This window comes from Scyliorhinus torazame, chromosome 2 (assembly GCF_047496885.1).
Source record: "Scyliorhinus torazame isolate Kashiwa2021f chromosome 2, sScyTor2.1, whole genome shotgun sequence".
In the NCBI taxonomy this organism is placed as follows: domain Eukaryota; kingdom Metazoa; phylum Chordata; class Chondrichthyes; order Carcharhiniformes; family Scyliorhinidae; genus Scyliorhinus; species Scyliorhinus torazame.
Window position 1 is genome coordinate 247,057,705 of NC_092708.1, and position 12,773 is coordinate 247,070,477.

At 41.2% G+C, this 12,773-nt stretch overlaps 2 protein-coding genes across 9 annotated transcripts in view; one reads left to right on the forward strand and one right to left on the reverse strand.

Moving 5' to 3' along the window:
* pcnx1 (pecanex 1) overlaps nucleotides 1-5,629 on the forward strand; it is a 450,027-nt gene extending 444,398 nt beyond the window's left edge. For all 5 annotated transcript variants that reach the window (XM_072486041.1, XM_072486049.1, XM_072486025.1 and 2 more), the window contains one exon: nucleotides 4,361-5,629. In XM_072486041.1, the coding sequence (XP_072342142.1) occupies nucleotides 4,361-4,501 (141 nt within the window). In that variant the 3' untranslated portion in view covers nucleotides 4,502-5,629. The remainder of the gene's footprint in view (nucleotides 1-4,360) is intronic.
* A 4,096-nt stretch (nucleotides 5,630-9,725) lies between these two features.
* Nucleotides 9,726-12,773, reverse strand: part of LOC140397022 (polypeptide N-acetylgalactosaminyltransferase 11-like) — a 60,287-nt gene continuing 57,239 nt past the window's right edge. For all 4 annotated transcript variants that reach the window (XM_072486067.1, XM_072486084.1, XM_072486083.1 and 1 more), the window contains one exon: nucleotides 9,726-12,105. In XM_072486067.1, the coding sequence (XP_072342168.1) occupies nucleotides 11,974-12,105 (132 nt within the window). In that variant the 3' untranslated portion in view covers nucleotides 9,726-11,973. The remainder of the gene's footprint in view (nucleotides 12,106-12,773) is intronic.

Here is a 12,773-nt window from a genome sequence, read left to right on the forward strand (position 1 = left end):
AGACCATCCCAATGGTATAGGTCCCCCCTGTCCCAAAACTGATGCCAGTGTCCCATGAAAAGGAACCCCTCATTCCCACACCACTCTTTCAGCCACGTGTTAACTTCCCTTATTCTTGCCTCCCTATGCCAATTTGTACGTGGCTCGGGCAGTAATCCGGAGATTATGACCCTTGAGGACCTGTTTTTTTATTTGAATCCTAGCTCTTTATAATCTCTAAACAGGTCCTCTTTCCTAGACTTGCCTATGTTGTTGGTACCGACATGGACCACAACAACTGGATCCTCCCCCTCCCTCTCCAGTATCCTTTCAAGCCGGTCAGAGATGTCCCGCACCCTAGCACCGGGCAGGCAACATACCATGCGGGACTCTTTATCCTGCTCACAAAGGATACTATCTATCCCCCTGATAATAGAATCCCCTACAACTACAACTTGCCTATTTACTCCCTCCCCTTGAATGGCCTGCTGAACCATGGTGCCTTGGTCAGCTGACTCATCCTTCCTGCAACCCTGTTCGCCATCCACACAGTGAGCAAGTGCCTCATACCTGTTGGACAGAGTCAAGGGCTGAGGCTCCTGAGTTCCTGACTGCTGTTTCCCTTTACCTGCCTGACTTGCAGTCACACCCTGCTGTCCCTGGCCACTGGCAGGATTTAGACTACTTACTCTGACATGTGCGACTGCCTCCTGAAACACAGTGTCCAGGTAAGTCTCCCCCTCCCGGATGTGCCTCAGTGTTTGAAGCTCAGACTCCAGCTCATCAACTCTGAGCCGGAGCTCTTCGAGCAGCCAACACTTACTGCAGATGTGGTCGCTGCAGCTCGCAATGGGATCTGCCAGCTCCCACATCAAGCAGCTCAAGCACATCACCTTGACCAGCCATCACTAATTAATTAATTAGTTTAATTTAAGTTTATGGTGGAGGCAGCTTCAGCCAATCAGACACTAATCTACACTGCACTTTTAACTGAAAAACAGCACAATTAGATGAACCACTTACCTTTCCTGGTTACCTCACTGCACCAAACTACCAAATTCTCACTGTCTGTATCTCTCTCACTCAGGCTGTGTCTCCTTGACCTGCACAATGCTAATAATATAATATAATAATGCTAATAATAATATGATATGGCACTTACCTCACACCAATGGATCTTATTATTAGGTTAGAGGAGGAGGGTGGGTGGGAGACACTACACGTGTAGTGTCTCGGGTTTCCTCTCCACCAGAATTTATTGGTTGGGGGAGGGGGGGGCCTTCCCAGAAGTCCGTGGGTCGAACTTCCGGCTCCCGCCTTATATTAAAAAAATAAAACCGAAAAGAACAGAAACGGGACTAGGTAAGTGTTTTTAAAGGAAAAACTTACCTCCCAGAAATCACTTGCGCACCGCTCCCGCCAAAATCCAAAGGCCTGCTCCTGTGAAGGTAAGTGTTTTTAAAGGAAAAACTTATCTCCCAGAAATCACTTGCGCACCGCTCCCGCCGAAATCCAAAGGCCTGCTCCTGTGAAGGTAAGTGTTTTTAAAGGAAAAACTTACCTCCCAGAAATTACTTGCGCACCGCTCCCGCCGAAATCCAAATACCTGAAGCCCTCCCTCCTACACCATTCCTGCAGCCACGTGTTCAACTGCACTCTCTCCCTATTCCTAGCCTCACTATCACGTGGCACCGGCAACAAACCAGAGATGACAACTCTGTCTGTCCTGGCTTTTAACTTCCAGCCTAACTCCCTAAACTCATTTATTACATCCACACCCCTTTTCCTACCTGCGTCGCTGATACCATTGTGCACCAAGACTTCTGGCTGCTCACCCTCCCTCTTAAGGATCCTGAAGACATGATCCGAGACGTCATGGACCCTGGCACCCGGGAGGCAACAAGCCATCCGAGAGTCTCGCCCATGCCCACAGAACCGCCTGTCTGTACCTCTAACTATTGAGTCCCCTATAACTAGTGCTCTCCTAATCTCCCCCCCTTCCATTCTGTGCCCCAGAGCCAGACCTCGTGCCAGTGACCCGGTCACTGAAGCCTACCCCTGCTAGGTAATCCCCCCCCAACAGTATCCAAAGCGGTATACTTATTGTTGAGAGGAACAACCACAGGGGATCCCTGCACTGACTGCTTCCTCCTCTTCCCACCTCTGTTACCCAGCTATCTTTGTTCTCAGGTGTAAGCTCTGTAGCTTCTATCTATCACCCCTTCAGCTTCCCGAATGATCCTCAGTTCATCCAGCTCCAGTTCCCTAAAACGGTCTGTGAGGAGCTGGAGATGGCTGCACTTCCCGCACGGGTTTGAAGTCAGCAAGGACGCCGGTGGTCTCCCTTACCTCGAACATTCTGCAGGAGGAACATTCCACTGCCCTAGCTGCCATCACCTTTACTTAGTCTCCCAGTAAAAAAGAAACCAAGAAAAAAAAAGTAAATAGCTTACCGGCTCACAGCACTTGAGTCTTTTTTTTTTAGGTTAGAGGAGGAGGGAGGGTGGGAGACACTACACGTGTAGTGTCTCGCGTTTCCTCACCGTTCAAACTTATTGGGTAATACAAACCTTCCCAGGTCTCCCCACGGCCTACTTCCGGTTTCCTGCTGCTCTGAGAGAGAAAAATGTTCCAAAAAAGTAAGTTTTAAAAAAAATCAAAAACTCAGCTTACCTTCCAGCTCTCCCCTCCAAAAATCGCTCCCCTCTCTGCCCACTCCACTGGAAGAATGAGAAGACCAACAAATATTCAAACAATTGGCGCAGATTGTGGTTTGTGTCTCTTTGCATAATGAAAGGATAAAAGGATGCCAAGAAGAACAAGGGGGGGGGGGGGGGGGGTCTCCAGATAACAGGATAAAGCCATGAGCATATGGTGCACACCCTCCTTTACAGGACAACCAAGACAGAGCCACACAACCCCCGGGCTCCCTGCTGCTCAGAGAGTAGACTATATTCAAATTGCTTGATAGGTACGTGACAGCGTATTTGCAGCATGTGTGTACAGAAGATACTGTCTGCTCCGTACTGACAGACAATACAGAGGAACAGATGCATGTTTTTCACTGTGAGCTCCAGAGTACAGAGCTGGGATATATGCACCTCTCCAATTGTGATTGTGCCACAAACTCTTAACAAAATTAGTTTACAGCCCAAACGTACATGGCCATGTGCTAAGAGAGAGAAACGTTTTCCTTCCAACGAAAACTGCCGCTTTTATGCCGATTAGATGTCAGATCACTGCTGAAATGTGTCGCACTGCAAAAATCAGTCATTTGGACCCATTTTGCACCCCTGTCCACTGTGAGCATGAACGGCAATGCGGGCGCAAAATACCTCAAATTGGGATTTTCGCCGGCAAGTTCACATTTACCAATTTTCCCCGCCCCTCGCCAGTGACGTAATAAGCTTTATGCCCAAAGGACAAGAGCCTAATTTTAATACATTTACATATAATTGGCGAGCTTGCCCGCCTCATGATTCCCCCCCCCCCCCTCACTGGATGTCCAAACCTGGCAGTGGCGAGGCAGGCCCTCTAGGGAGGATTCCTATTCAGTTTGTTAGGTGGGAGGGAGGCCTTGATGCCGATGCTTGTGGTGAGAGGAGGGGGAAAGCCCCAATGCTTGTGGGAGGGGGTGGGGTGGGGGGATCTCCTGTGTAATGATGGGAGGGTTATTTCTGTGCAGATTGGGATGCCCTTTAAAGGTGGGGCCCGGATCTCTGTGCTCTTATTAGGCCCTGCCTCACCAGAGTGACGGTGTATACCATACCCACTGATTTTGTTTTCCCCAGAGTGGTTCAAAAAGGAGCAATTCAAGACTGAGTCTTGACCAATACAACTGGAACAACCCTCAAAGATCCAGTTTCAGGAATTGCAGTTACGGAGAGGATTACTGTACTGGATTTCACTGTAATTACAATGGGCACCATACAGAGAAGAACAAGTCATTAACCCATAGTTCAATCGTTTCACTACTAATTTTCACCATATTGAAAAGCCAGTGGCTGCTTCAGTCTCGGTTGTACTGAAGGAGTAATATGCTCAGCAAATGAAGCCCAGTAATTTCCCATGAGGGTGGCTGGGGAGAATTGGGTGTTATCGCGACCTCTTTTATGCTCCTATCTGGCTTTAAAGTGGACTCTGTTGACTTGGCTATTCATTTCACATGGCATGGGGAGATGGGAAAATAAATTTAAAAAGAACACAATACAGTGGTGCAATAATGCCATTCCAAGGCTGTCTTAATCTGGAAACCAGTATATTCAAGGTGAATTAAAGCATTGAGCAGAATAATTTGCACTTTTGATCGTGGAAAGTTCTGCAATATTCTAGATTTCTTTTGTCTCCTACCGATTTAATATTTCCTTTTCTATGTAATTAGGTGATTCACCGTTGGGTGCCTTGCAGCAGAGAGCCAAGTAGCAGGTCCCACATAGACAAGACGATCCTGCTGCTTCAGATTGAAGACAAGTATGTTCCCATCATTGAGTCTGGAGTCCTGGAACTGGGTGCTAAAGTTTGAAACTCTTGCAGCACTAGCTTGAGTGCGGGAGATGGAAATGGGAATAAATCTCTCTCTGCCATCCTGTGGTCCAAATGCATTACTGCAACAGCTGGAGACTGGATTAGAATATCCAGAATTTAAAACTCCTGCAGTAAAAAGCTTCGAAGGACGTTGCTTTGTCGGACCTCAAATGAGGTGGAAAAAGGAAAACTATATGGAGGCAGAACTCTGATCTAAAACTAGATTTTGTTTTTTTGAACATTTAAAAGAATTCTATGCATTTCATATGCTTTAAAGAACATTTTTCTTAAGTTCGGTAGATTTTGTTGAGTATTTTGTCCATGTTTATTTATTTGCCAATACTGAGAATGCCATAGTTTCATGCAGTGCACGTTTAAAAATGCTTTAAAAGAAAATATTGTTTTTGAAGTTATTGATAGGTTAAAATTCAATTGACCATGCAAAAGAACTATAATGTCCAGTTTGATCATTTCACTACTGTCTCATTCCTTCTGAGTCGTGACTGTGTTAAAGACAACTGCACTAATTAACAACAATGCACTAAATATTCTGGGATTGCTCAGAGCTTTTTATTTATATAAATGCCATTATACTTTAAAATGCCTTTCGGGATGAGAACATTAATCATCAGCTCATATTATGCCCCATTCTCGTCTTTATTCTTTTTATTTTGACTTGGAATTATTTTTATTGTTTCAATAGAACTTGTATACAGTTGTATAATTTTTTTGATATTTATTACTGTGAACCTTTTTTTGTTAAAAAAGCTTTTGTTTCTGTATATTCAGGGATAAGAAAATTTAAGATAAAAAGCTAACAGTGGGTTCAGCAGTAGTTTTGCTGGACTGAATTGCAAAATGACTGGATACAGTTCACTGTTTCCTCACAGGCCGTGCAATTTAAACCCCTTCCTCATGTATCAAACAGCTACCATCACAAAGCATATATCAAGGGGACGGGTGCTTTTGTGTATGTATACAGAAAACTTGTAAATAGTGTAGTTGATGTTTAAAACAAAGATGACAGAAGCCTAAGTGAAGATTTTTTTTTCTGCAGTGTACTGCATCTGAAACTAAATACAGTATTGAAACTATGATCAATAAAGCAATTTTATAATAAAGTAAATCCTTCTTGGTGTAATATTTTTCTCCAATTTTATTTACTCTTGTAATATACAAACAACATTTTGTTCATGCATAAACAAGATTAACACATTTGACAGAGTACAAAAAGGTAAGTTGTTTGCAAAGGTTGATGGGTCGATAATCAGAGGGCGCAGATTTAAGACCATTGGTAAAGAACTAGAGGTGACAGCATTTTTAACACAAGTGATTAGTATTTGGAATGCATTACCTGATAAGGTGGTACATGCAGATACCCATCAGAAGGGAATTAGATAAATACTTGGAAGAAAGAAGTTGCAGGGAAATGGGGAAAGAGCAAGCTGGTGGAACTAATTCGCACAGACGCAATAAAATGAATAACCTTCTCTATGATGATACTGTTTATAATCTCAGGTCACTACAAAGCCATTCACAACCCTTGAAGTAGTTTTCATTGACATTTTCAGCAAATATTCCCCCAACAATGTCCCATGAACATCAATGTAGTAAATGCACAGATAATATTTTGTGATGTTTGTGGAGGGGATAGATATTGGCAAGAAAACCAAAGTGTCATGAGATTTTTTTTTACCTGCTGAGGGCAAGTGAAGCATTAGTTTAGCATTTTATCTAAATGATAGTACCTCCTCAGTACTGTTCTGGAGTGGAGCTTAAAACCTCCATGACATTGTGACACTGACCCAAAGCTAGCATAAAAGGAAGTACAAATGTATGTTCTATTTATTCTGAAAATCTTTTCATTATAAAATTATCCTCCGTTAAATAGCTTTGATAGTTATAATTATGGATTTTTGAAGATTAAAGTATTGGCAAGATATGCAAGTGCATAATCTGTGCTGGCAAACAAAATATAAATGTCTCATTCTTTTTTTTATAAATAAATTTAGAGTACCCAATTAATTTTTTCCAATTTTAGGAGCAATTTAGCATGGCCAATCAACCTACCCTGCACATCTTTGGGCTGTGGGGGCGAAACCCACGCAAACACGGGGAGAATGCAAACTCCACACGGACAGTGACCCAGAGCTGGGATCGAACCTGGGAACTCAGTGCCGTGAGGCAGCAATGCTAACCACTGCGCCACCGTGCTGCCTAAAAATGCCTCATTCTAATTGTATTTTCACCCTCGTCATGGACCATTCCATGTTTGGAACAAAGTCTTGATTGATGCATAACATTTAAGTTCAGACATAATCTCAATACAGTACAGCATTTATGTTGTACTGATTTGCAGGCAGTTAACAGCAGACTCTTCCATTTGCTCCCCCCCCCTTCATTCTGCGTTGCCCATTAGGTGGGCTGCATTGTTTGCTGAAAGTGCTCCAACAGTGCCATTTGACCCAGAGACCATGTGGTTATATTTCTCCACATTGACATGGAGAACTTGGAGATGAAGTTCCTGTGCACTTGTTGTTTTTCTATCCAGATAGTGAAGGTCATGGGTAGAGAGATGTTGCCAAAGAAACCTAGTTGCTGTAGTGCATCTGTATATACCTGCTGTAGTCAAGGTGTGTCAATGGTGTTGGGATTGGTGTTTAAACCAATGGATGAAGTGCCAGTCAAGAAAATTGCTATGTTCTGGTTGGTGTTGAGCTTACTGCATGTTGTTACAGTTTCAGCCATTCAGTTAAGGGTATTCCATTACACTCCTGATTGTCCTTGCAGATGGTGGAGGTGCTCTAGGGAGTCGGGTGGTGAGTCACTTACTGCAAAATATTTACCACCCAATCATTTCTTGTAGCCACAGCACGTATGGCTGGTCCCGTTTAGTCCTGATCAATAGTGATCCCCCCAGAACATTAATGAGGAGGAGGAAATGTGCTGGGCACTGATAAGACCATTGAATACAAGGAAAGATGGTTAAGTGCTCTCCTGTTGGAGATGGTCATTATTCCGCAGCTTTACAGTGTTTATAGTGAAAATACTACATTATTCATCAGTCCAAAACTGTGTGTTATCCAAGCCTTTTTGTCATGCAGGTAGGTACTGCTTCATTTTCTGAGGAATAATGAAATGGAGCTGTGGTTAAAATAAATAACCTCAATTAAACACACCCATCTACCTTTGTGTTCGATATGATTCTATCCATTAGGAAAAACTCTACAATGTCCATCGGCATCCATTTCATTACAATTCCTTGATGATGTATTTGGTCAAATACTGCTTTGATGACAAATGCAGTCACTCTTCTCTGGAATTCAGTTCATGTCTGCTTTTGCACCGGGGCTATAGTAAGTTTTGGACTTCAGGAACCTGCCAACAAATTGGTGAGTAAATGCCTCTTGCTAGTATCGATGCCTCCTTCCATCTTCATTAATTGTTGCATAAATGCAAATAAATACACAAGCCCTCAACAGCGAACAGGTAAACAAAGACTGTCTCTCACAATAGCTGCAAAGGCAGAAAGTGGCTGTTGTGACATGGTGGTCTCGGTCATTATTGTTTAAGCCGTAACTGAAAACCGATCACTAACTCATCAAGATTTGTGGCCACCAGGACACTTAGTATCCTGATTTAGGGACAGGACATACCTGGGCAATGTTCTACATCGTTGAATCAATGCTAGTATTGTATCTGGACTGAAACAGTTTAGTTGGAGATTTTTGTACTTCTAGAGCATAGATTTTCAGCAATAGAGCCAGGGTGATGACTGGGTTTGTAGTCTTTGCTGCGTTTAGCCATTTTACTACTGAACCATTCTAAATCCTGGGTACTAAAGTCCCCCATCCACAGTGGATTCTGTACTTTTGCTACCTTCCGTGCATCTTCAAAGCGATGTACGTCATTGAGGGTGAGGGTGGCATTAGGTGATGAGCAGTAACTTTCCATGCCCAGGTCTGCTGTTAACCAACTTCATCACTGACTTTCCTCATCCAACTATCTTGCAGGGGGAAGGGGCATTTTGACAAAATTTTGTAAAGAATGTTTAACTCCAAACATTTGAACTTCGTGTAGATCTGCAATTTGACCTTCCATGGGAGGCCCATTATTTTCCTGCTGTGATCGTTGATTTCTGTATGATCCTTGATCTTGTTCTCTGACATTGTCAATGTTGCTCCTTTACAATATGGCTGCCTACACCTCCCTTGAATATACTTAAAATGTCATAATTGATAACACAAATATTTAAACATAAATTATGGCTTGCATCAAATGCAAGTAGTCAACTCAAGAATTTGCTGATAGTGCTAATTGTGGTATTTTCTACTTGTTGTAAAACAAAAAAACAAGTGAAATTATTTAAAATTAAATGACCAAAAGAGCTCCACTGCACTACCTGGTGATGAAAACAGGATTATTTAAAATTAGATCTTTATTCCAATAAATATCTAGCAGCTTTATTATTTGATTAAATGGATATCCATACAGAACTTCTGAAAATTAATAGGGCATAATTAATGAGCAGAATATCTAATTTATAGCTGTTTGCTGTTAAGACTTCAGAAGAATTGCTGATAAAAAGATATGAATGAATGTCACAGCCACACTATGTAAAGAAATATGGCCTAAGCCATTTAAAATGGGCCTGACCTTATTCTTCACTTAGGAAATATATAAGTGAAAGCATTGCAGTTACAACCAAATCATGTTAGCAAAATTTCCAGTTATTGTTCACCTATTAAAAAGTAATTATTTTGTGAGAAACAAAATCTCATTTAAATTTTAAAAATTAGCTTTAAAAAAAATTAAATAAGTCCACATGCTGAGGATGATACTTCAGAAGTCTGCACAAATTATCAGTAGAGATCAATGAGAAATGGCAAAGTGTCTGTCAATTGTGGCTTAAGAGTGGTCCCAAAGGTCATCCAAATTGAACAGATTTGTTTATAAAACTTAAATTATTGTCTAATCAAGTACAGCTCCAGTGGTTAAAGGTGCTTCCAGTACAATAGAATTATTTGTTCACCAGCTTTTTCCAAAGTGGTGACTACTCAACTAGGATTTTCTGCTGAAACACCTGTGCCTTTGCTATCCATTAAAAGTAGTGGAGAAAATGTGCAGGCTGTCCGAGAACACCAGTAGAAAATCCTGCCGAACATCTCGACATTCATGGACTGAAACTATTGCTGTGGAATAACACAGAGATTAAATCTCCATTCAGTATTAAGCGATTTTAATCTGATCCACATCAACCACCATCATTATTACTCCATTTCTAAAGTTACACTTGTAACAAAATTTCCTGCCAGCAGATACTGTAGGATAAATACATACTCACTTGTATTGATTTTACATAATTCTCCAGGAAACACCTGTAGTAAACATGATATTTTAATCCAGTTTTGAGATTTAATGTTCACTTTCATTGGTTTGAACAGTATTTTTACAAGTGAAAAAAATGAATTTGGTCAGAAATTACAACCCAAATGAAACCTTGCTAAATTAGATTGGAATAAAATTTGAAAACTACCAATTTACTTGATGCGTTCTTCTGCTGTGTTAAGAAATTTGCAGGACTTCTTGTAGTCACTGCAAGACTGCTTCATAGAATCATAGAATTTACAGTGCAGAAGGAGGCCATTCGGCCCATCGAGTCTGCACCAGCCCTTGGAAAGAGCACCCCACTTAAGCCTACACCACCACCCCATCCAGTAACCCTACCCAACTAGAGTCTCAAACATTAGTGAACCAGTTTTTCTTTAAAAGCATAACAAACTAACAGCTTCATAGTCATTTTAACTGATAATTTTGTTTTTCCAGACAACCTTTTCTTAAAAACTGGGTTCAAATTCTCAAATTGCCATACTTAACTCTCATTCTTTGGATTACTAATCCAGTAACATTAACCATTATACTACCCTATCCCTACCACATTATTGGAGCAGAAAATTCAAGAAAGGCTTGTAAATAAACAGTTCTGAATTCTGTTGGGCCACCTTTAAAAAAGGACTTCATGGGATTTCTGGTTGCATTAAATTAGAGCAGCTCAGCAGTTTTGTGGTGAAATTGTATAAGCAGACCAGGGTTTACACTTTGGTTGGAAGAGGTTTCCTGAGGATATGCTTCTGTTTTTATTGTCATTATTGCACAGTGAACAGGGTTAAATGCAGGAGGAGGATTTGCTAAGTCACTGAGACAAATGAAACATAGTAAAACATCTTGCTACATTATAAACAGCTGACGGGGTAGTAACATTAGAAAATCAATGACATTTAAACATCAATAACTGAAGCTTTGCATACACACATTCTGTTTTTCTCCTCATTTTGAGAATCGGGCTAAGCCAAAAGTACTTTCAAACCAAGTAATTGTGGCCTGAGCTATGTTTATTACTAACTAGTACAAATACAGTTTTAATGTAAAAATTCTGCAATAGTCAACTCTTTAACAGGATTTTTTCAAGGCTGTAAACCCCAAACCAAAATAACACTGCTCCACCATTACTAGAGCAAGTCAAAACTTCTTCACATCAGAACTGGTACAGTCCATTCAGAAAAGAAGAAGCATGTATAAATTTGGACATTTTAATGAGTGATTTATTTTGAGAACTTACTTCATTTTGCCAAGTTGAGACTGGAGTGTTGTCCCCCTTTTCCGTATAAGGCAATATGACATAGGAGCAGAATTAGGCCATTCGGCCCATCGAGTCTGGTCCACCATTCAATCATGGCTGATATGTTTCTCATCCCCATGTTTTGGTACAGTCCCATGAGTGCCAGCCACTCAGTGATATTCCACACAAAAAGCATGCATTATTTCAGAAGAGGAGGTGTGGCAAACTATTCAGCAGCGGATGATATCATGGTCTAATCCGATCCTATCATTGGGTAAATATAAACTTTCCAACTGGTTAGGAGACCGAAGTAGACACCAGAGCTGTTTTTTCCTATCCCTAGCCTTGAGGAAAGAAATTAAGTGCAACACGCCTAACCAAACTCATCACAGTCCAGGCTCCAAACCTAGGACCTGGTCTACAGAACTAACCTCACTGGGTAGTGCAGTTACAATCTGAATCACTGGGGAAACTTACTTTAAACTACTGATACATGATGTGTCTATGTACATATAATTACCATCATAGCCAGCTGAGCAAGTTGGACAATTTTTAATATTAAAAAACATAAATAATGGATTATTCCATATTTTTCACAAAATTAAAACTTACCATCTCACGATAATTGCAAAAGAGCCTATAGAAAAAAAGTCTAAATACTTCGATAAAATCACTATTCACCTAATTAAAACTGAGGAGTTCTGCCAACATCCAGCATCAAGGAGTTCTACCAACATCCACCATTTCTATTCAAACATTAATTGCTATCCTCTATGCCGATGCATCTTAGCAATCAATCTCAGGCAGTTGTTTAAACTGTCCCATGGGAGTATTTTAGTCTGTTGCTCACATCAGTTGTCCAGCTTCCATTGCTGCGATCTGGAACCATCACAGATTGCCATGGCAACATATCCTTTAGGATTATCCGGATCGATTATCTTCAGGCACTGTCCAGCTGATATCTGATACAAAGAATTATTTACCTATAAAAACATCAAACAAAGATTATAACATGTGCGTTAGATTTAAATAGACAGTTTGTCTCTTCAGACCAGAGAATCTGGTCCGCAGCATCCTGAAAGTGACTCTGGAACTCATTATATATTCCAGCTGTGCAATAGCTCCAAAATTCATATTACCATTGGTATGTAAAATGGTGCGAACATGGTCCTACATTCTCCTGTAAAAAATATTGTATTGTTACAGAATTTCAATATACCAGATGAGCTCATGATCCTTATCTCAAGCACTAGGCTCAGTTTCCCCCAAAGCCTCTAAACATCAATTATCCAGAGGTTGCAAGATCTGGTGTGGAAAATAGCATTGTCCAAGCAGATGTGATGGAGAAACTGGGAGACGGATATGTAGTTTCAAATAAAAAACAGGCTCTGAACAAATATAGTTGAGTCGGGGATCAGAGTCGATGGGCTATTCGTACACAATCTATCTCCAGAGATGGAGCAGTCGTAGGAGAAGAGTTAGAGACTGACCACGTGAAGGTGACAGAAGGGTCAAGTTAGAATCGTAGAATCCCGACTGTGCAGAAAGAGGCCATTTGGCCCATTGTGTCTGCACTGACCATTTGAAAGACCACCCTACCTAGGCCCAATCCTCAGCCCTGTAACCCCACCCTAAAGGGCAATTTAGCATG